General features: G+C 35.0%; 1 protein-coding gene across 1 annotated transcript in view; it reads left to right on the forward strand.

Annotated features, from left to right (window-relative positions):
- The window catches only part of LOC126965409 (ATP-binding cassette sub-family G member 1-like), a 68,300-nt gene that overhangs the window by 11,564 nt on the left and 31,204 nt on the right, over nt 1-25,532 (forward strand). The window contains exon 2 of the mRNA XM_050809010.1: nt 4,807-4,924. Within this exon, the coding sequence (XP_050664967.1) occupies nt 4,807-4,924 (118 nt within the window). The remainder of the gene's footprint in view (nt 1-4,806; nt 4,925-25,532) is intronic.

Consider the following 25,532-nt stretch of genomic DNA (forward strand, 5'->3'; position numbering starts at 1 on the left):
AAAATTTGAAGTTGAAAATTTTTTAATACTGACTCATACTCAAACAAATTTAAAAAACAATACAAAAAAAAAATAAAAAAAAATTGTTGATTACCACCCTTAACATTTATGGGGGATGAAAAATTAACAAAAAATTAACACCATGACACGAGAATTTTATATATTAGAAGATATATGGCTGTCAGTGAGTCTAATATATTCAAAGTCTTTAGTTTTAATGCTCGCTTAAGTTACGTAGTGTCTATGGATAGAGCAATAAAAAATGTAACACAATTATCTGAGAACTGGTTGGATGACTTTGCCGTACTTCTTATGATAATGTACAACGTACAATGTAGAACTGCATCGCATGCGGACATCTTAAATTTATAAGTATTATTATAAAATATTTAACGAAATAAGCATAATAATTGTGAAACTGTTATAGAAATTTAAACCATTCCTTGACGGCTTATACAAAAACCTACATTTTTACAAAATTTAAAATTATATGAGTTGGTCACTAGGCGTAGCCTGTCCTGTCGGCAATACTTGCAAATGTTGTATTTATAATAGGTGTTGGAATCTTGTACGAACGGCTATCTAGAAGGTTTTTATAATCAGGCAAATTCAAGACCTCCTTATGCATGCTTGTCATAACACGCAAGATAAATATACCTATAAATTGAAAATAATTCTGCAAAAGCTGCCGTTTGCTTAGTCACTGGCCGCTTCAAATGTATGCAATTAACACAGTAAACTTGTTCAAAATAACGAGCGTTTATGCTTAATTAAAATGATAAAATTTTTAAACCTCAATTTTTTAATTAATTTTTGTATTTTCAAATTAAACAAAATTTCAAATTTATCAAGAGAGAATTTTATTAATAAATTTAAAAATACTTCTAAAGAATTATTTTGTTTTTGTAAAAATTATTCTACGAACAAATAAACATCAAATAAATAAAATATTATCATAACGTTTTTACGAAGTCCTCATTCGTTCATTTTAAATACTTATTTAAGATAATTTTTCTGTGACACACCAAAATTCATTTCGATTCCGTAGGATATGGAATGAATTGAAAAAATTACATCGGTTAGACTACATTTGTCGATTAATCGTTTTTATTCATTCGCTTTAAGCCTCGCCTTAAGGAGGACCAACATTCTCAAATTAAAACTAAACTACTGAAACGTACTTTTATTTCAACTTCTTTGATTTTTTTTTTGTCTATTCTATATTTTACCATGTCAGATGTGAAACCTGCATGGTGCAAGAACCTCTAAACTGCATATGAATTCCTGGTACGTGTTGCTAGGATGACACATGATTTCAACCGCTATGAAAGACATTCCTACGATCACTAATATATATAATAATATGTTTTCCTGGTGTCTATGTAGTAATATGTCGTGCGCTTGGAGTCAGTATATATAAAGGTATACTCGCGCCATACGTAAGACAATCTCTTCTTTAACTATGATCGCCTGGTACCAAAACATTGTATTATGCTTCCTATCTCATTATCTCCCATGTTAAATAATATGAATTGATGTGACTGCTCTTTTTACTGTCGCTTTTTCGTTTCATCGACTTTCAAATCACAACGATGATAAAGAAGTTTTCACTTCAATAGTATGCATATTTCTGTCTCATTATTTGCCGGCTTCATCCTACACATTTTTGTATTTGTTACCTGTCGTTTTTTCCGTTGCATCCGGTTTGAAATCACAACGATTCTAAAGAAGTTTCACTTCAAAAAATATTTTAAACATGGCTTAGTCACTTGTTTTTTAAGACAGTGGCCCAACTATAACAACGTCAGTAACCTAACAATGATGGCGTCTAAAATGGAGTTTATCTTTTTCTATTACTAAACAGTGTTTAGCTTGTGTTTAACTAAAACATCTTTAAGCACAACATAAACTGATTTTTTGTCAGCAGTCATCTATTTGACATCATATAATATAATTTAACGGCCGTTTTCAATAACGTATCTCTAGTTACGGATACATTGCTGTCACTGTTTAATGACAAGATCTTATCTATCCATAGTTATGTCCAATTTACGGCCGTTTACAATAACGTGCCTATCTCTAGTTACGGATACATTGCTGTCACCGTTTAGTGACAAGATCTTATCTATCCATAGTTATGTCCAATATAGTTATAGTACAATGCTCTATGTAGATAGGTTATTGAAATGTAAAGCGTAAAAGGATATTTGTCTGGATTTGGATTTGTCTACCTCTAGTAAGTTAAACTAAGGATATGACGGATGAAGGATGAAAACGGCCGATAGTTATAGTCTAATGCTATCTGTCAATAGGTTATTGAAATGAAGGTAAGCGTAAAAGGATAGATTTTTCGACCTTTAGTAAGTTAAACTAAGGAAAGATAGGTTATTGAAAGCGGCCGTTAATCTTCCTTAATATGAATATGATCTCTCCGTTAGACACACCTTAGACAAGCTTCGACTCGTGTTTGAGTATAAGCAATGTCTAAAGATTGTTGAACCCTAAACAATAAAAAGACTTGTAATAGAATAGATAGACTTGTAATAATAATAACAATAGTGACACACTTTTTACACAAATTATCTTGCCCCAAATTAAGCATATATAGCCTGTGTTATGGGTTACAAGACAATGATATATTTAATACAATATACTTACTTAAACATAGATAAATTAATATAAAATTCATACATAAATACATTTAAACATCCATGACTTCATCATCAACCATCATCATAAAAATGCTTGCCTACCTACCGGGATTCGAACCCGGGACTTGTAATGTAATAGAATAAATTTGTAATAGAACTTTTTTTTTTAACAAGTGTTAAACACATGTTTAATTTTTATGTATTAACACAGAACAAATGTTAAATTTGGTATAACTTTACTTCGCGTTTAAATATATACACTTAAATAAATAGCTTTAATTAATATTGTATCGTATTCGTGGAGAGAGAATTTTTGACATTGGTATGGTAATTAGCAATGAACTAATAAATCTAAAGAAGTGAAACATAAACACATAATTTCTCATCGCTGAACATGTGTTTTCTGTTTCTTACAATAACATTTCTTTGTTCTCGTCTCCATCATATTTTATGGTTTAAGACATCTATTGTTCCATAAACGAATTTCCAACTAAAAGGAACTTACAGGCTATTTTATAAAAAGTGGGTAACAAAATTGCATCTTAAAGCGTACAGTAAATATAAAGTAATTAAAATAGGCTAATTAGGTAAGTATAGCTTATATACATTTCTAATTTCTAATACAAATATTAAATAAAAATTATAATACTAGTGGGTAGTTTTAAAACACCATCGCATCAAAATCATACCGACCCGGGCCGGTCGACGTCAACAGTCGACGCGACCCACGGTTGAGTCACAACTCACTACACAAGATTACGTAGATTCATCGATAACGAGTTACTGGATGTGACAACAGAAAGTATTATTTTTGTAAACGATTTATTCACAATAAAAAATGGAGAACGATACTGTTTAGAACAACATGCTATTTAAAGAGAAAAAAGAAAGTCTAAGCTTAACGCGGAAAGCACGGAAAAAGCTAATAATAATAGCTGTTCGGATTGTAAACATTTTTTTTTTATGAAAATAAGGGACAAGACGAGCAGGACGTTCAGCTGATGGTAATTGATACGCCCTGCCCATTACAATGCAGTGCCGCTCAGGATTCTTGAAACCCCCAAAAATTCTGAGCGGCACTACAACTGCGCTCGTCACCTTGAGACAAGATGTTAAGTCTCGTTTGCCCAGTAATTTCACTAGCTACGGCGCCCTTCAGACCGAAACACAGTAATGCTTACACATTACTGCTTCACGGCAGAAATAGGCGCCGTTGTGGTACCCATAATCTAGCCGGCATCCTGTGCAAAGGAGCCTCCCACTGGTAACATGCGAATATTTTGGGGAAATTTGATGATATACCGAGTGAGTAGAATTTGTAACTTGTAGCCACAACCTCAGAGTTGAACAGAATATACCAAGATTTACGAACGATACGTCACTTGAACGGTGGGCTCAGTTGGTAAGAGCGCTTGGACGGAACCCGAGGGGCGCGGGTTTGAGCTCCGCATCGCTCATAAATTTTGGTTACGAATTTAATTTGTATAATTTCTAACATACTACAATATTGACACACTTTTACACAATTTACCTTGCCCCGAACTAAGCATAGCTTGTACTACGTGTAAAAGACAATGATATATTTAATACAATATACTTACTTAAATATATATAAATACATATCCATTGCTTGGAAACAAACATCCATATTCATCATATAAATGCTTGCGCCTACCGGGATTCGAACCCGGAACCTCTAGCTCAGTAGGCAGGGTCACTAACCACTGGGCTATATGAGTAGTCTTATATGTTGAGTACCGTTTTCGACCAAGTGTTATTTTTTTATTAAAATAAGGGACGAGACGAGCAGGACGTTCAGCTGATGGTAATTGATACGCCCTGCAAATTACAATGCAGTGCCGCTCAGGATTCTTGAATAACTCCAAAAATTCTGAGCGGCACAACAACTGCGCTCGTCACCTTGAGACATAAGATTTTAAGTCTCATTTGTCCAGTAATTTCACTAGCTACGGCGCCCTTCAGACCGAAACACAGTAATTCTTACATATTACTGCTTCACGGCAGAAATAGGCGCCGTTGTGATACCCATAATCTAGCCGGCATCCTGTGCAAAGGAGCCTCCCACTGGTAAATCATCAATTCCTTTCCCAATAACTGTTCAAAATTCTGCTCAAGAACAAATTTATCTTTATAGGACGCAAGACAATTCTGAAAGGCGTAAGCGGTCAGTTTAACGCGGGCGAGTTGAGTGTCATCATAGGTCAATCCGGAGCCGGAAAAAGCACTTTGATGGACATCCTTGCTGGATACTCGTACGTAAATAATATAGATTTTTCTTACAATTTTTAAAGTACTTTTTTATGAAAATAAGGGACGAGACGAGCAGGACGTTCAGCTATCAAATACAATCTATTTGATACGACCTGCCCATTACAATGCAGTGCCGCTCAGGATAGCAGACTGGAAAAGTGACAGAGCTATCAATTCGTCATTTCAAATCTTATATTAAAAACAATTAATTAAGGAAGCCTATTATAGAATAGATGATTTTATAAATGCCAAGAAAGCTTGGCCAGATGTCGCTCCATCTCGCAATGACAGCTTGACAATACCTTAGATTCTTGTAAACCGGTGTATAGCTATGACAAGTTTTTGTATAATATAGTGCAATAGTATAATTATGGATACAACTTTGTATTTTTGTATATTAGAATAATTTATTTTGTGACGATTCAATGTGATCCTCGAGATTTTATTGAAGAAAGATATTCTGAAAGAAATAAACCCACTTTCTTCTTTCTTCACTCATTCGCTCCACGTGTCCACACCATTTCAGCATTCCTTTTTGAGTCCTTGTCACAACATCTTCTCTCAGCACACACCACAGCGCGCTCATATTAACGCATTCGTAATTCAGTTTCTAATGACTGTTTTTATCCATCAGTTATTATTAATTAATTATTATTTTTACTTTTAAATTCAACTCGTAAGCTCATGTCACAGACAGACTTCACATAGATACTGGTTTTTCCCACAATTGTACGCTTTAAAGTTAAATTATCCATCAAATAAATGTAAACGTTTTATGTTCACACTACAACAATAAAAAATCCAATGTCATATTTTTCGTTAAATTTAGGTGGTTAAGGCCGCCAATAAATCGCCAAAATAGAATTAATGCTAGGATATGAAACCATTTCTCGACGGTTTAAATAAAGCTGATATTATTACAAAAAATAATTATATATCTACAGAATATGCGGAAATTTTTTCTTAATAATTCTATTTTTATAGACAGTGCGAAAAAACATCACCAAAATACCCCTTACTTTTAGAGCAGGATCGATGCTAATCATTCAATCTAGATGGAAATTGTACGAAAATTTATTAAAATATATTACTAGTTGACCCGGCAGAGTTCGTACTGTCTCAATCGATAAATAAAAGACCTAAACATTTGTATAAAGTAAACTTAAAACAAACAAAAAGAATCTTAGGTATTTTATTAAAACAAATAAAAAAATGCCAGGTTCAGAAATTTTATTTTTTGACAAATGTTAAGTTAATCTTAATAAAAATAATCTATCTATATATCTATAGATAGTTAGCAACTGTAGTTAATCTATCTACTATGGTTACCTAAAATTAAGTTTATTTTTTACCTCCTGAGAAAGTTAGAAAGATATAAAAATTCAAATTCAAAGTTATTCATTTCAAACAATTATTTTAATTTGATTTCTGAACGACGGGGAACACATTAACGGAAAATCAAAATCGTTGTTTTTATTTAATTCCGAGCATTTTCATATTTATTCACCTTTTAAACCTTCTCTGGACTTCCACAAATAATTCAAGACCAAAATTAGCCAAATCGGTCCAGCCATTCTTTTTTTTTTTTATGGAATAGGAGGACAAACGAGCGTACGGGTCACCTGGTGTTAAGTGATCACCGCCGCCCACATTCTCTTGCAACACCAGAGGAATCACAAGAGCGTTGCCGGCCTTTAAGGAAGGTGTACGCGCTTTTTTTGAAGGTACCCATGTCGTATTATCCCGGAAACACCGCACAAGGAAGCTCATTCCATAGCTTTGTAGTACGAGGGAGAAAGCTCCTTGAAAACCGCACCGTAGAGGTCCGCCACACATCCAGATGGTGGGGATGAAATCCTAACTTGTGGCGTGTCGTGCGGAGGTGGAAGTCGGCGGCAGGAATCAGGTTGAACAGCTCTTCGGAACACTCCCCGTGATAGATGCTGTAGAAGACACACAATGAAGCGACGTCTCTACGCAACGCCAAGAGATCCAGCCGTTCACATAGCACTGAGTCCCCGACAAGTCGAGCTGCTCTACGTTGCACGCGGTCAAATGGATCGAGCAGATACTGGGGTGCGCTAGACCAGAGATGACAGCAATACTCCATGTGTGGCCGGACCTGTGCTTTGTAGAGCGCTAGAATGTGGGCCGGCTTGAAGTATTGCCGTGCTCTATTGATGACGCCCAGCTTCTTCGAAGCCAATTTGGCTTTGCCCTCCAGATGGCCACGGAATTGGAAATCGCTCGAGATTTCGAGACCCAGTAATCCGATACTAGGCGCGGCTTTAAGAGAAGTGTTCTCGAAGAGCGGTGATACGACAAATGGGGTTTTTTTAGTGGTAAACGCGCAAACTTGAACCTTGTCCAATTTACCCCATTCCGCGACCTTCTCGAGAGAGGACTCGATAGAAGACACAAGTTTCTCCCGGCACTGGTCGACGATTTCCCGAGAGAGACCTGCATGGCCCGTGTATACGGCATCACCAGTGCTGTCGTCCGCATAGCAATGTATGTTGGAGGTGTCCAACATATCATTGATATGCAGAAGAAACAGCGTAGGAGATAGCACACAGCCGTGGGGCACTCCAGCATTCACGGGCTTCGGGTTCGAGCAATATCCGTCGACAACGACCTGTATGCTACGCCCAGTGAGGAAGCTGGAGGTCCACTTGAGAGGAGTGGAATTGTGCCATACACGATCAAAGGCCTTAGCTATATCCAGGCTAACTGCCAGGCCTTCCCCCTTACTTTCAATAGCCGCCGCCCAACTATGTGTTAGGTATACCAGAAGATCACCTGCCGACCGTCCATAGCGAAAGCCGTACTGTCGGTCGTTGATCAACTGGTGACCCTCTAGGTATACTAAAAGCTGGCGGCTAATTATGCTCTCCATGATTTTAGAGAGCAGGGAGGTGATAGCAATAGGCCTGTAGTTCGCCGGATCCGAGCTGTCTCCTTTTTTTTGGATCGGATGGACAAGGGCCGACTTCCATGAGTCAGGGACTACGCCTTTGGAATAAGAGTGTCGGAATAAACGCGTTAGCACCGGCGTCAACTCAGGGGCACACGTTCTAAGCACGATTGGAGAAATGCCATCCGGCTCGCTCGACTTCCTGACGTCCAACGAAAACAGAGCTCGCCTAACAGTTTTCTGTCTGAACTGTACTTCAGGCATAGAGCTCTGACACCGCGGGATGGTCGGCGGTGTATTTCCGTTGTCGTCAAGAGTCGAGTTGGAGGCGAAAAGAGCGCGATTCTCGAGTTTTAGCGAGACTAACGAACAGCAATTCATTTTTTTTTATTATATATATAGAAGATTAACCAATACAGTATGTATTAAATTGAAAATGCTTCCAATTCTGAATTAAAACTATGGCGATCTTGTGCGAGAGATGTAACCTGGTTCCGCTCGATTCCTCAAGGCCATCGGCTCGGTCCCCCGCCTTAAGAGCAGGAATTCTTGGAATTTCCAAATTCAGATAGCAACCATAGTATATGATTTCAGAATATTTAGTATCTCAAAAAGATACATTAATAACGAAATAGGTGGGTAACATAAATAAATGTTTACAGTAATGAATGAAATACTTCACTATTTTATTATTTGTTATAAAGACAGCTATGAGGGTATTTGTTTAATAAGGTCTCGTTCATAGTCATAGCCGGAAGCGGTCTAACAAAATAAGTTAATTTATTTATAAAATAAGTATATTTATTAATTAATAAATTTACGCTTCACTGACCCACGCCCTATAAGCAAGGTCATTGGCATGTATTATTCAACGCATAATTTTATACCTGTAATCACTCCTTAAATTCCTAAAAGTAGTTGTGAACATAAACTTTTTTTTTTTATGGAATAGGAGGACAAACGAGCGTACGGGTCACCTGGTGTTAAGTGATCACCGCCGCCCACACTCTCTTGCAACACCAGAGGAATCACAGGAGCGTTGCCGGCCTTTAAGGAAGGTGTACGCGCTTTTCTTGAAGGTACCCATGTCGTATCGTCCCGGAAACACCGCACAAGGAAGCTCATTCCACAGCTTCGTAGTGCGAGGAAGAAAGCTCCTTGAAAACCGCACTGTGTAGGACCGCCACACATCCAGATGGTGGGGATGATGTTTTGTGTTGTATATTGTATCTGTTTACACTATTTCGTATTTAAAATAATAAGTAAAAAGATGGAGCTGTAAATGTTGATTTAAAAGCGAGTCTTTTAATTGAGTTCCATTCCACTTCTTCTCGTTCAAGCTCAACTTTGTCTAAAATGGTGATAATTGTAAAAAGTACTTTTGACATTCATAAGTGTCATATCATTGACCTAAATGAGTACAGCGATTTTAATTATCTATATGAATTAGCAAAGGTTTGATAACATACATACATACATGAAATCACGCCTCTTTCCCGTAGGGGTAGGCAGAGACCACTTCTTTCCACTTGCTACGATCCTTACATACTTGTTTCGCTTGGTCCACTTTCATTATTCCTTTCATACATGCTCTCCAGTTTAGGGTACTCTTGACCTGGCCTTTTCCAAGACGTCCCTGATTTAATCTTGTAACGTCCGCCTAGGTCTACTCCTTCCAACACTTTCATTCACACTGGCCTTATACACTTCGTGAATCGTTCTTCATTCATTCTCTCGACATATCCAAACTATCTCAGCATACCTTTCTCAATTTTTGTCACAACATCTTCTTTCAGACCACAACGTTTCCTTATCTCACTATTTCTTATCCTGTCACTCAGTTTAACTCCTATCATACTTCTCAACACTGTCATCTCAACTGCATTTATTCTGCTTTCATGTTTCTTCTGCCATACCCAACTTTCACTTCCGTACGTGAGTGTTGGAACCAACACCCGCCCCATGCACAGCCAAACGAGCCTTATTAGACACCTTCTGACTGTTCATAAAGGAGTGCAAAGCTCCATTCACCATGTTTCCTGCATTCACTCTTCTTTCAATATCACTCTCATACTATCCATCTCTTGTAAATTTAGAACCCAGATACACAAACTTATTCACCTGTTCAATTTTTTCATCTCCAATCACGATATTGCAGTCTGTCACTACCTCATCTCTTTCAAGCACCATCACTTTCGTTTTCTTTACATTCATCTTCATTCCCTTTCTACCAAAAGCTCCATTCATAGCAGTTACCATCAAGATGCAAGTAATACTTGGTCATCAGCATAGAGAAAACATTTGACGAGTAACTCATTCATTCTCAACCCACTTTCATTCTCTTTTAAACCTGTCAAGCAATTGTTCATGAACAGATTAAACAGCCACGGTGACGCTACACATCCCTGTCTAACACCTTTTTCGATATTAAACCATTCAGTGTATGCCACGTTTATCCTTACACAAGCACTGGAATCTCTATAAAGAGATTGCAATGCTCGTATGAGGACACTGCTCACACCACAATTCATTCCTCACCACTCTATCATAGGCCTTTTCTAGATCCACGAACGCGCAATAGAGGTTTGATAACACCTAAATTAAAATAATTATTAATTTATTAGATAGGTGTATTACCTTTAATCTAATCTAGTTTGTATTGTTTTTGATATTACGCTTCGGTTAAAGATAGATGTAAACAGTAAGATTAGCCAGCTAATTTAAGTTTGTATTCACACGTAGGTGTGCCTTTAGCCGTTACATTATTACCAGTTGACCCGACAGACGTTGTTCTGTCAATAGAAAAAAAAAGATGTAAGTATTCGGGAATAATGTAGTCTAAAGCCATCGAAAATGTGTAATCAAATGATAAGGATTTATATCTTATTTGTGTTAATAGCTTTTACATTACCGCTTTATAATTGGCAACTTTTTAAGGAATTCAAAATGGATATAGTATGTTATTCTTTAGAGATATTAGAGATATCGCTATCGTAGATTTTTGTGTAGACCTAACTATTTATTTATTTATTTATTAAGGCTTATAATTTTACATAAACGAATAAGATAAACATTAATAAGTGTTACTATTTACATATCTAAATTAAAGGTATGCACATCGTACTAAACTATAAAACTAATGCTAAAAACAAATTAGAAAAATAACAATAATGAATTTACTACTTATACTAATTACATAGTTACTAATCTATATTTAAGCCTTTTAATGACAAGGACACCTGTTTTTTATAAAAGTTAATATTTGAAAATATATCGATGTTATGATCTAATTTATATATTTTATTATAGCTTACACATATGAGTTGAATGGGAGAGTTTAATCCGTAGTTATTTCTATTAAATTTAATAAATAATGGGGAATAAGTACCTATTTTACATTACATTGTTATATCTTAAAGGGTTTTAGACAGCGTTTTCGTTGACATCTCCCAGACGGCTTATTATTATCCGAAACCGAAATATATAATATCGTTAATGTATACAAAACATAAACTTAACAAATTATATACTAACACCTTCCTCGAGAACCACGCTATCCATTGGCAACATTATCATGAAAATCAGTCCTGTAGTTTTTAAGTTTATCGCGAACAGATAGACGCAGCGGAGGACTTTCTTTGTTATATGTGTTGATTATCATTTTTTTTTATGAAAATAAGGGCCGAGACAGCAGGACGGACAGCTGATGGTAATTGATACGCCCTACCCATTACAATGCAGTGCCGCATTTGCCCAGTAATTTCACTAGCTGCGGCGCCCGTCAGACCGAAACACAGTAATGCTTACACATTACTGCTTCGCGGCAGAAATAGGCGCCGTTGTGGTACCCATAATGACGCAGTAGGTTGAACTGTCGACTCTCACCACAGAGCCCCAGTTTGATCCTCGCCTGCCAAGCCTATCTAGCTTTTCCTTCAAGAATTTTGCGTTGAATTGTTTACCGCTTGCCCGATCGGGAATTCCGATAGTGTGCGAGAGAGAGAGAGGAGTATTTTTCCTATTCAACGATGTTTAACAGGATGTATATATACTAGTCATGACAAAATAAGGGCCACTTGATTTTTTTGACCTTACTAGCGATAATTTATTTTTTATGCATTCTCAAGTAGCTGATAATGTATTGTGGTGTTACCTTATTTGTTTACACACATTTTTTGAGCATTCCGCCCTCATAATTGTTTAAAGTGGGTAGTTTTAGATAATTTATTGTAACCACTTGATTCTACCCGATTTTAAGACGGATTTCAACTCAGTCAAATTGACGATTCTCTCAGGAACACTACTGTAAATTTTGTTTGACTAGTGGCTGAATTAACATTTTAAAAAAAGTTATGCCGAGAATTCGAAGTCATATGGACTTGCCAACCGTAACTAGGGCCGTAACATTGCTTCAAGAAGGCCATTCGCAGCGTTCTGTGGCGTTGCAGCTGGGTTTTTCCCGCCGAGCGATCCAGAATGCTTGGAATCGTTTTCATTATCATTGTTCCTGTTTACAATACGTAAGCCTTCCAACTTACAAGTCATATTAAGTGCTTTCGTTTCTGTAAACTCATTATAATTTAAGTACCCACTTTGATCAAGAGATTTGGCTAAGACAAAGATGCCGACACACATTTGACAGGAAATTGAAATATGAATCAAAGTTATTCACTTATTATTTAAGTAACTAAGCCTAATAGTTTTATTTTGTAAATAGTATAGTTTGTTTTTTGAGTGTTGGTGTAACTATTAATAAAAATCTTTGAAAAAAATGTTAAAAATCCAATTGATTAAATTTTATGAATTCGGTAGATATTTAATAATTTGTTTGTTACTTTATGTATCGATAGTAATTATATTTCATATAAAACACGGTAGTTGTAGGTATACAATGAATACAAAAATATTTTTATATTAGTACACTAGTTGTTACGCGTGTATTCCATTGCCACATGCATATTATTATTTTAAATAAAACAATCATAGGTACATCTCTCATCGTGCGTAAAAAACATTTTCGTTCGAACGATTTTTCTCCGAGTTACTTTGCAAAACCGACTACCACGAAAAAAATTTTCATTTTTTGGATTAATACTTAGTCTGGCTATAAATACAATATTACATTTGAATTTGGAATTTATCATCTTTATCTGATTGTTCATTGAGTTTTCTCATTTTGGCGCCAATATTTTACGATATTAATATTAAGTGGGTCGTTAAAGAGATCCGAATTGCATTACACAAGCTAGGTATGGAGCCAAATGTAAATAATAACCCCCTTATTCATAATGGTCCGCTAACTTCAAACAGCCGCTTAGGAGTGTTTTTTCTCATTCTGACTTAGGTCAATAGAAGAAGACAGAGTGAGAATTAGCAATGCTTTAAGTTAGCAGACTATTATGAATAAGGGGGTAAAACTCTCCATGCGCTTGGCTCGTAATTTCATGGCTACATCATGGGGAGTGTTTCATGGAGCTGTTAGACCTGATTCCTGCCGCTGAATTCCACTTTCGCACGACTCGCCACCTATTAGGATATCATCTTCACCATCTGGATGACTAGCGTGCCTCTGCAGTACGGTTATAGAACTTTGTTCATACAAGAATACTAGAAATGAGCTTCACTTAAACGATCATATTTGTATCATTTACCAAATGGAGTGACAATAACATAACATATTGCAACAACAATGGGAAAAGTTATGAAGCTACAACAGCTCGTAAAGTTCGTATTTTCACCTCAAAACTATAATGAAAAGAAGGAGTGTTATGAAACTGTTGGAATAAAGAGCATAAGGGATAATCCTTTTGGATAAATAGTTAACACGTGTTTGAGTTCAGTACCACATTACGAGTAGGCGTAGCTTAAAATAAACAAATGATCCATCAAACAGTCTGCTAGTTGTTCTCGGTCCTATAGGCTATAACTTTGTTAACATTTTAATGAGTCTACAGAAACGATATCACTTGTAACAATTCTGTATTGTAACCAGAAAACAATACTCCTCTTAGTACCACACACACTATCGGAATTCTCGGTATTAAAATTTTGCGTGATTAGCAATTTCTCGGGATGAATTCTGGAGGGCAAAGCTAAATTGGCTTGAGCGTACGTATCACCTAGTGTTAACTGATCACCGCCGCCCACACTCTCTTGCAACACCAGAGGAATCACAGGAGGCCTTTAAGGATGGTGTACGTGCTTTTTCTGGAGGTTGTCTTGTCGTATCGTTATTATCAGCCAAGAAAGGTCATTCCACAGCTTTGTAGTACGTGGAAGAAAGTTCCTTGAAACCGCACTGTGGTGAGCCAATACACATCCAGATGGTCGGGATGATATCCTAATTTGTGGCGTATAGTGCAATGGAAATGTGATAAATGCGGTAGAAGGCACACAATGAAGCGACGACGTATCTACGCAACGCCAAGTCATCCAGCCGTTCACAGAGCACTGGGTCTCCGACAATTCGAGCTGCTCTGCGTTGCGCACGATCAAATGATTCGAGCTGATTGTGGGGTGCGCCAGGCAGATGACAGCAATACTCCATATGTGGCCGGACCTGCGCTTTGTAGAAGGCTCCAGAACTAATGAAGGATGGCTTGAAGTTTTACCGTGCTCTATTTATAATGCCCAGCTTCTTCGAAGCCAATTTGGCTTTGCCCTCCAGATGACCACGGAATTGGCGCTTGCACTAGATTTTGAGACCTAGTATACCGATACTAGGCGAGGCTTTATGGGAAGTTGTGTTGAAGAGCGGTGATAAGACAAATGGGGTTTTTTAGTAGCTTCGAAGAAGAAGAAATTGTTTATTATTACCTTATTATTGCCTTATTATTGCCTTCATGGTATTTATTTATTTAGTGGTAATTAATAGCGTTACAGTAAACGTTAATAAACAATAATATAAAACATAATTCTTAAGGCCATTATACATTACTCATATTGACAATATTATTTTACAATAGTTTTACAACAAGTTATATTACAGAACAACTGCCTCTTGTGTTTCTTATTTACTGCGTGTATGTTTGTGTGTGGGTGTGAAAGCGTATGTGTGTGGTTAGTAGATAATAATATGTATATATTTTAAAGAAATGAGTAAGGAGTACTGCTTTAGACTGGTGTAATTAAATAATTTCACTGGTATAATGTAATACTTAATAATATTGGTATTGGTTATGGTATTCTCTCCCGTGACAGCTGAGTCCAGTGATTGGCCTAAAAATACGTCATCAGTTGCGATGGCTGTTCTCAAAGTAATCTCTAGTGAAACAACGCCGTAGATGTGATTAATAAATTATATATTTAATTAAATATCATTATTGTTTCATTATCATTATCGAAATGTCAAAATGAATAAGCAAACAAAGCGCTTGAACTTTGCCACTAAGCAACATTACGATTGAGAAAAACATGTTACTAACTGAATTAGATATAATATCTCAATAATAATGATGTATTCGTGATAAAATAATTTTAAGAATTAGCTTCAAATTGAATAAATCAAATTAAAATGCATCGTGATGGAACGATCTAAGTAAATATTACATTTAATTATTAAAATATTCGATTATTTACTCGTGGAATTTAATTTAGTGGTGTCTTTGTGTTTTTCCTTATTATATAGCGTATAATGTTATCTGCATATTGAGATACCAAGATATCAAAATTAAACATCAATTCATTGTTATACACACGAAAAAAATTCAGCATATTCCAGCAAAGTCTGTTTAGTGTGTATTATTTGAACCAACCTAACTTTTTTGTTTATGATCAGATAATAATGAAACAAAAACTAATTGTTAAGGGAAATCTGAGATTAGCGCACACAAAATAAGCTGTAGTGTCAGACAGTCACACTCTCTAAAGAAATAGCTACCTAAATCCACACAAATAAAATTCATTTTGAACAGAGTTCTAGTTGCGTTGGATTTATAACACATTGATAATTTCGCACGAATTGCTTAATTTATCAGTAAAAAACTAGTAATATTTATGTGGATAAATACAATATTAATTAATTTATAGTATCTACATAAAAAATATACCACTTCATAACTATTACATTAATTTTACAGAAATCGCAATTTTCATCCATAATTTCAGCGATTGTCTTACGAATTCTCGATCAGGGCACGTGTCCTCACAGGAGTTTAACATTTATACCCATCCCAAGAAAAGTACTCAAGTCCGCTAAAGAAGCGCTTTTCACTTCAAAAATTGTTCCTCGAGTTATTTTACGTTTGTAGAAAAAACAATGTTGTAGTATATAGGGTATTAAATACAACCAACGAAAATATATTTTATAAACTACATAATTTAGTTAAATAAAGTTTTTTTTATCGGATCCCACTGCTAGGAAAAGGCCTCCCCTGTTTTACACCATTTATCTCAGTACTGTACCAGCTCCGACCAGGTCTTACTAAAGGCATCCAGATCTTCACGCCATTGTTTCGGGGTCGGGAGGTCTACTCGCAAAATCGACAACGTCAAAAATCTACTCGGAATGATACGATGATACTCCGAATATATCGCACCTACCCTCCTCTAAAAAATGTTCGAATTCCATATCGTTTATCGTAACTATAGACTGATATTTTAATTTTTTTACGATGTTAGAGTGCAATGAATTATGCGCAAACCTTGAAAAACTAAATATTATCTGTGCTTTGTCGCTGTAAAGTGTCAAAAGTCAAAACATAGCTTAGGCGTTAAGGTCCGTGCCAGACTCTGCTCCGCCAATTCGGTATCATTTACACAAAATGTAAATGTTCAAAAATTATGTAATGAATTTAATATGACAATTTAAAATTTAATAAATAATACAAAACCTGCGGATAATAAAAAATAAAATGTAAAAAAAATTAATTCAACCCTTCTCTTAAAATCCTTCTCCCAAATTACATTCATATACTTTACTAGCTGTTTATTCTTATCGTATTATAAAAGGTTACGTAACAAACTTCAATTGTTTTGCACAATCGTTCAGTTGTAACTTTATGTAGTTGTACTCGTATGATCGTAAATTACCTATGGGTAGTTACGTTTACATAACCTTAAAAATCATCAATCCCATAATAATAATATAGTCACCTTTGTTTTATTAAAATATATCATTTTATATTAATATCTATTTTTAAAAATGATATACTTTTAATAAACACATGGTACAACGCACATCACGAGTTTCAGACTTTTGGCGGTAATATTTTTTTTTTCAATAAATTTCTGGCATGGTTTATATGTAACAAGTCATAGATATGGTATTAATCAAAGGTTGTAGTAAACAGCAAGGTAGTTACGATGTGCGTTTGACAACCGACCACTTATCTACCTCGAGGGTTCGTGTATGTTTGCATACCAGAGAAAAACCGACAAAAATTTTTGAAACAATTTTTCTGGTCCATGCAATAGTGTATTTTCAAATACCTCATCATCATCATCAGTTCAGCCGGAAGATGTCCACTGTTGCACAAAGACCTCCCCCAAAGATCGCCATCACGATCGGTCCTGCGCTGCCTTCATCCAACCTACTCCAGCGATCTTGACCAGATCGTCGGTCCATCTTGTGGGGGGCCTACCAACACTACGTCTTCCAGTACGTGGTCGCCATTCGAGGACCTTACCGCCCAACAACCATCTGTCCGTCGAGCTATGTGCCCTGCCCAATGCCACTTCAGTTTCGCAATCATATGGGCTATGTCGGTGACTTTGGTTCAAATACCTTAAATGACATGGTTACAAGGACAGTTGATCTGTCATTGTTTTTTACAAAACTATTTAATATAGAGTCCGTATAGAAAACAGCATGCTAAGATTTTGTTATATGAATTACGATATTTAATTGCGTTAAGTATTTTATTTTATATGCTAAAGGAATCTCTGTGCATTTTTTGTCACAATTCTGCTGTTTTTTTAATTACCTTAAACATAATTTAATCAATATATATTTTACCTTTACAGCCTTCATTATAAAGTAAACAAAACAACGGAAATATTATATGAAGGAAGTGATTTTTTTTAATTTTTCTCACACATTGTGAAACGTACCATTCATTTTAATAATATAAGTTTATTTTGAAATTTATTTGATAATTAATTACAACATTCAATTATTTAACTTAAAGACCAGGCAAAGCTAATAATTATTAATATTTTAATATATTTACTTAAAGTCTGGTCAACTGTCGAAAAAATCGAATATTAATAGTTTTTGCAGTTGGAATCATTTACGATATTTTTTAAATAAAAAACAATTTTTGAGATATTATTAAAAAAAAGTAATTACTATTTCATCTTGTTGTTAGAAATTAAATATACCTGTTATAAATTTTCATTATTAAGTATAATGTCTAAACCCCTTATTCATAATGGTCCGCTAACTTAAAACAGCCGCTAAGGAGTGTTTTTTCTCATTCTGACTTAGGTCAATAGAAGAAGACAGAGTGAGAATTAGCAATGCTTTAAGTTAGCAGACTATTATGAATAAGGGGGTAAATGTTCATAATTACGTTTATATATTAGAAATACGTTTTTGTTTCATTTTGTACATAATATTTACTTTGTTTTCGCATTTCCGATGGATTTAGACCACATTATTCACTCATATATATTTATTTTTCTTTTGACAGAACAGCGTCTGTCGGGTCCAGTAGATTATAAAGCCAAAAAGGTTTTGTTTATTTGAACATGCTAATCTCAGAATCTAGAAATGGTTAGGATATCATACCCACCATCTGGATGTGTGGCGGTCCTCCACAGTGCGATTTTCAAGGAGCTTTCTTCCACGTACTACAAAGCTGTGGAATGAGCTTCCTTGTGCGGTGTTTCCGGGTCGATACGACATCTTCGACACTTCAAAAAAAGCGCGTACACCTTCCTTAAAGGCCGGCAACGCTCCTGTGATTCCTCTGGTGTTGCAAGAGAATGTGGGCGGCGGAGATCACTTAACACCAGGTGACCCGTACGCTCGTTTGTCCTCCTATTCCATAAAAAAAAATCAAGTAGTCAGATTCGAATTATTATTTCTGTATGTGATAACGAGATTCATCAGTAATAATAAACACTTCTACTCAGCTAGCTTTAAATATTATTTTTGTGAAGTGTTGCGAGTGTCTATGGACAGTTACCTCACCACTGATTTAAGCCTCTTGTCTATCTGCCCCCTTTTATAAATAAAAAAAACGTGTACGTCTCGGGACGCCCGACAAGAGTGATAAATTAAACATTTACCCCCTTATTCATAATAGTCTGCTAACTTAAAGCATTGCTAATTCTCACTCTGTTTTCTTCTATTGACCTAAGTCAGAATGAGAAAAACACTCCTAAGCGGCTGTTTAAAAGCGGACCATTATGAATAAGGGGGTTAATATTAAAATTATTAAACTTGAGAAAAGCCTAGGTTATTAGATAAATTCTATTTATATTAATATGATAAATTAAGGAAATCTTATTAATTAATAAAATCTTTTCTTGATTATAAATTAATATTATATTTTATTTTAAGTTACATTCCTTGTAGACCAGGGTCGATAATAATTTTTGTAACGAAACAAAATAATATTAGGATGAAACTTATTGGAAAAGGAAGAGAATATAACAAAAATGAAAGGAAATACAAATTACGGGCGGTGGGGGGTGTTTTAGGGTAATAAACGGTTTATTTCGATTTCCGGCCAAACTACGAGTCCTATGGCAAAAAGTTTCATCGCAAAGTTGTAGGTAATAAAAAGATCTACAACTTTTGATTTCACACTCAAATTCAAAAAACCAAGTTTTTGGTTTTTTATTTTTATCTTTTACAAAAAAGATTTTTTGTAAAAGATAAAGATTTTTTTTTTCACGAAATATTCTAAAAGGTTATTTTCTTATGTCCCAAATACACTGTAATTTATTTGAATTGAAATATTTATTTTTTTACTTAAAATATTACGACGAGCGGTCCCGAATTACGTCCTGAGTACTGTATATTTTATACTCGAGTGCGCTGAAGTGATACCGAAGAATATGTAATATCTATCTACCACTCACAAGTTACAATATCGATAGATTTCACCTTAAAATAGCTGACCCGACAGCAGTTGTTCTGTATTTAAAAAAAAAAAACAGATTTTTATGAATTTGTCAATAATATTTCATAACATCAGGAATTATTTCGTAAAATATGCTACCTACCTGTTGTTAAAAGGAAATTTTTATTCACACAGAAAATATGTCCATACAAAACAAATATTGGAAATTAAAATAATTATGGGTGCCAAATCGAAATAAAAACTATCCTATCTACTATCTCCTCATTAAAATCCGTTCATTAGTTAATTAGTTATTAGTTAGTTAGTTTAGTAGTTAACTGGAAACAAACATCAGGCCACTGGTTTTATAATATATAAATCTAATATCTTAATATATATAAATCTCGTGTCACAATGTTTGTCCTCAATGGACTCCTAAACTAATGAACGGATTTTAATGGTGATTACTTCATGGAGTGCAGTTTGGTCCAACTTGAGAGATAGGGTAGTTTTTATTTCGATTTGGGACCCATAAATATTTTTATTTTCAATATTTGTTTTGTATGGACATATTTTCTATGAGAGAATTTAGTGACGCACGGTTTGACAGTTCCGCTGTGAAACAATTTCATTCTAACAACAGGGAGCATATTTACGAAATAATTTTTGATGTTTTGAAATATAAAACAGTAGTTTTTTTACTATCTACAGAACAACGTCTGTCGGGGCAGCTAGTATAAGTATATAAATTACGTGACACGTTGTTTGTCCGCGATGGACTCCTAAACTAATGAACGGATTTTAATGGGGATTACTTCATGGAGTGCAGTTTGGTCCAACTTGAGAGATAGGATAGCTTTTATTTCGACTTGGGACCCATAATTAGTTTTATTTTCAATATTTGTTTTGTATGGACATATTTCCTATGAGAGAATTTAGTGACGCACGGTTTGACAGTTCCGCTGTGAAACAATTTTATTATAACAACAAGGAGCATTTTTTACGAAATAATCCTTGATTTTAAGAAACTTTATTAGCAAATTCCTATAAAACAGTATTTTTTTATTATCTACAGAGCAACGTCTTTCGAGTCAGCTAGGATACCTATATAACAAAGAGCTGTACTACATTTTTTTGTCTACAATAATAAGATTATTACTAATAATAATAACATTTACATAAGGTAAAGATCAAAACAAAAACGAATTAACACTGTTATATTATTTTAACAGCAGCTAGCTAACCAGAAAACTAATACACAAATTTGTTACTTTTATCGTTAAGTTGATAATTTATTTTTTTGCTCGCCATTTTGTGCATCAGTTATCTAAATAGATAACTGACTTCCAAAGGAATTTTCCTTTGGAACTATAAATATTTTAGGATACAATTTACGAGTGGGAGGCTAGTTTGCACAGGATGCCGGCTAGATTATGGGTACCACAACGGCGCCTATTTCTGCCATGAAGCAGTAATGTGAAAGCATTATTGTGTTCCGAAGGGCGCCGTAGCTAGTGAAATTAATGGGCAAATGAGACTTGACATTTTATGTCTCAAGGTGACGAGCGCAGTTGTAGTGCTTCTTAGAAATTTTGGGTATTTCAAGAATCCGGAGCGGCATTGCATGGGCAGGGCGTATCAATTACCATCAGCTGAACGTCCTGCTCGTCTCGACCCTTATTTACATAAAAAAAAACAATTTCTATCTCTATAATCTTTATAAATTCAATGAAATAAATTCACAATAATCGGTTCAGTAGCCAAGTCGTGAAAGCGTTACAAACTCACATTCAAACTCATAGTATCATTATTAACAAAATAATTTAATTTTAATTATCTGTGATACAGATGTAACTTCACATAGATACTGGTTACTTTTATTAAGTGATACAGATGTAACTTCACGTAGATACTGGTTGCTTTTATTAAGTGATACAGATGTAACTTCACATAGATACTGGTTGCTTTTATTAAGTGATACAGATGTAACTTCACGTAGATACTAGTTGCACTTATTAATCGTTTTGTAACGATTGTTTGTAACCAAATTGTTAAATTAGTTTTTAGGGTTCGATAGCCAAATGGCAAGGAACCCTTATGGATTCGTCATATCTGTCTGTCCTTCCGTATGTCACAGCCACTTTTTTCCGAAACTATAAGATCTACTGTTGTAACTTGGTAAGTTTTCACAGAAAAATATAAAAAAAAAATAAAAAAATTTGGGGGTACCCATACTTAGAACTGAAACTCAAAATGTTTTTTCATCAAACCAGGTATGTATAGATGGGTCTTGATATTGAGATTTCTAGTATAGAATAGATTAAAGCGCTAATGTCAAGCGTTGCTGCCAGTTTACGACTTGTCAATTAAAAACTGTAACAGTAACAAGAGATTCCCTTAGCTTTGTTTGTCCATACACAAGCATACAGTTAGTCTTTGATTGTATCCAATGGGTGTCTCCTTCTTGGCGTTAAGAAACGCCAGTAGCCATCTATTCTGTTCTATTGTTTCTATTGTACCTTTTGCGAAAGGATCGTCACAATGTCAGGTTACTAATAAACAAAAATGGCGTCACTCGTTATGTCAAATGTTAATTGTCAAACATGATGTAAGTGTTCGTTTTGACGTTAATTCTATCTGTGTATATCCTTTATAGTCTAATAACATGTATATTATTTGTTTCAGATATTATAAGGAAATAAAACTTTATGTAATCTTAACACCGATCATTACCGTTAAACTTAGAAGACACATACTCAAAGCTTGGTAGTCTACTTTAACGTGATGCTGGCAAAACTGTGGTGTGTCTTCCACACAAGCCACAGTAGGAATAATAGAATAGAATAGACGTATTTTAAACTTTAATTAAAAAGCATAGAATCTTAAACTCGAAATCTAACACCTGGAATCCAATAAATTACAAATAAACACCAATCAATTAAGAAAAAAACGCATTACATTTATTGCCACAACAGGTTTTTTCATTGCGACGTTCATGTGCAATGATAGCCACAAAAACAAAGGCCCTCCAAAAGTAAAAGCTAGGAGGAGGTTGCTCGATTCCCAATTATTTTAAGAAAGTCATATCATAATTTCCTGTACCACGCAATCTATTTTTTTATATTACAAAAAATAAAACATTTCAAATTATAAATATATAATACCGATCATGCGATTTGATATATTTACTGCTTCTGAGTTTTTAATGAATTTAATTAATTAATCTTTTTTTTTTCTTTGTTAACTTACAATTAGTAATTCAAAAACTTTGAGTAATTTTGTTGCCTCACTTTACATACGTTGTATAAAATATAATGTAAAATTCTGAAACTACTAATATAGATTAAAAAGAGTGGGAAGGAGTTTCTTGCAACTTCTTCTCATTGCAGCTCAACTTTACCAAAGTGGTGATTAAATCATTGACATTTATAAGTGTAATTTTGACTGCAATAAATAGATGGTTTTTCTTTCTTTCTTTTTGTACGTAGTCCAACAAAAGAACGTATTAACTCGAGTAGTAGACAATAAACATAACAAGACTTTTCTGTGATCGCCACAACACGCCCGCGCCGCTTAATAAGAGCCACACGACATCTCGCGTGGCCACAACACGTTTTGAGCTATTTTTCACTAAATGAGTATTTTCAATCTATGTATGAGTGTATTTTGTATTAATCATAACTAAACAATACACATAGCCACAGTAAAACGTGGCTGAAAATAACTAGTTGTTGTAACATAAAACTGTTCATGTTAGATTTCTTAATTACGTACATAAACATTATATTGTTGTTTATAAATATAAAATATCATGCATTAAAATCACGGTTCTACGACTACTATGGTTTTCCCTTTTAAATCACACGTGTAAGTATTTCGCAATTCTCAAACGTAATTACAATTTATTTTATTTGGAGTATCTGTGTACATGTTTGAAGCAAATAGAACCCGTAAGCCCTTTCCACATATATAGAACAACAGGGAACTTTCATACATATGTTATTATTGTTTTAAAAAAATATATTTTACACACCAATATTTGTTCAGTTGGTATTGGGGCTGCTGTTTCGATTGCCAAAGACAGCAAGCGGCGCAAATATGTCGGTCTCAATGAGTCCTACATCTTTGTGCCGTTTGGTGTCCATACACTTGGCCGGTGGTGCCCAGAGGCGCGGATAATGTAACGAAGTACTATCTACGCGCCCCAATAGGGCTACTGGAAACCCAAGCGCTGACACCTATTTCGGTCAACGGATCAACCTAGCTATCTAACGCGGAAATTCTGCCAGTATTCTTGGTATACTAGGTATGCTTCCACTACCAAAGACAACAACCGTCGCACATATGTCGGTCTCAATAAGTTTTACATCTTTGTGCCGCTATGTGTCGAGACACCATCGAGATTGTGCTGACATGAGGTCTTGCCATGCATTATGCACATATAACACTACATATAGAACGATATTTAAAATCTCACCTCTCTTTCACTTGCCTTGCTTCACATAGTCTTTCTCTCTCTTTCGGTGGCTAACTTTCACCGTCGTTCGCTATATGTAGACCCGGTTTAAGGAAAATTTTGAAGCACATTCAAGAAAGTAGTAGTATAAACACTATATTTTTCAGTGGTACATCCAATTTACGAATTATAGATATGGCTTGGATCTGATTAAAATTTAACGGTCATAACGGGTTAATCCGGTGTAATCGTTATGCGAGTAGTTTTATATCTATACTAATACTATAAAGAGGAAATATTTGATTGTTTGTTTGTTTGTTTGCATTGAATAGGCTCCGAAACTACTGAACCGATTTGAAAAATTCTTTCACTGTTGGGAAGCTACTATATACTATAGGCTATATTTTATTGAAAAAAAATTAGGAATTACTAAAACATCACGTGCGCTGCGAAAACTATTGATGAGATTATAAATTAATGTACTTACGACTTTGCAGAACAAATTATTATCTACAAAAAGTGTCGCAACAGCTTAATTCAGAAGCGTTTTACGTGTTCTACTTTAAAGATTTAAGTGAAATGTCGCTACTACGTGCTCCGTGTCCTGCAGTGAGTACGCGGACGAAGTCGCGGTGTATCAGTTAGTCTGTTTATAAAGATAGTTTTGTACGAATATTAGGTAGTCATAACAAGCAGCGCCCGTTTTTGCTCTTTCGCATCGCACGTTTTGACGAAAAATCCGCTGCAAACAGAGATATTTCATAACATAATTATACATTTATAAGTATAAAATATTATGTAAAGTCAGGATTATTTCGATCGATATCATAAATCTCTTTAGGAGCTGCAACTATCTTATCTATCTATTGAAGTCAATAACCGCTATCATAAGTCTTACTTGGTTTGCTGCTTGGCAACAAATATAATATAATAATAATAATAATAATAATAATAATAATATTGACACACTTTTTACACAAATTATCTTGCCCCAAGTTAAGCATTTATAGCCTGTGTTATGGGTTACAAGATAATGATATATTTAATACAATATACTTACTTAAACATACATAAATTCATATAAACATCCATGACTCGGAAACAAACATCCATATTCATCATATAAATGCTTGCACCTACCGGGATTCGAACCCGGGACCTCTAGCTTAGTAGGTAGGGTCGCTAACCACTCGGCTATACAGGTCGTCTATATATAAACCTTCAATTTA

This window comes from Leptidea sinapis, chromosome 7, assembly GCF_905404315.1.
Source record: "Leptidea sinapis chromosome 7, ilLepSina1.1, whole genome shotgun sequence".
In the NCBI taxonomy this organism is placed as follows: Eukaryota; Metazoa; Arthropoda; class Insecta; order Lepidoptera; family Pieridae; genus Leptidea; species Leptidea sinapis.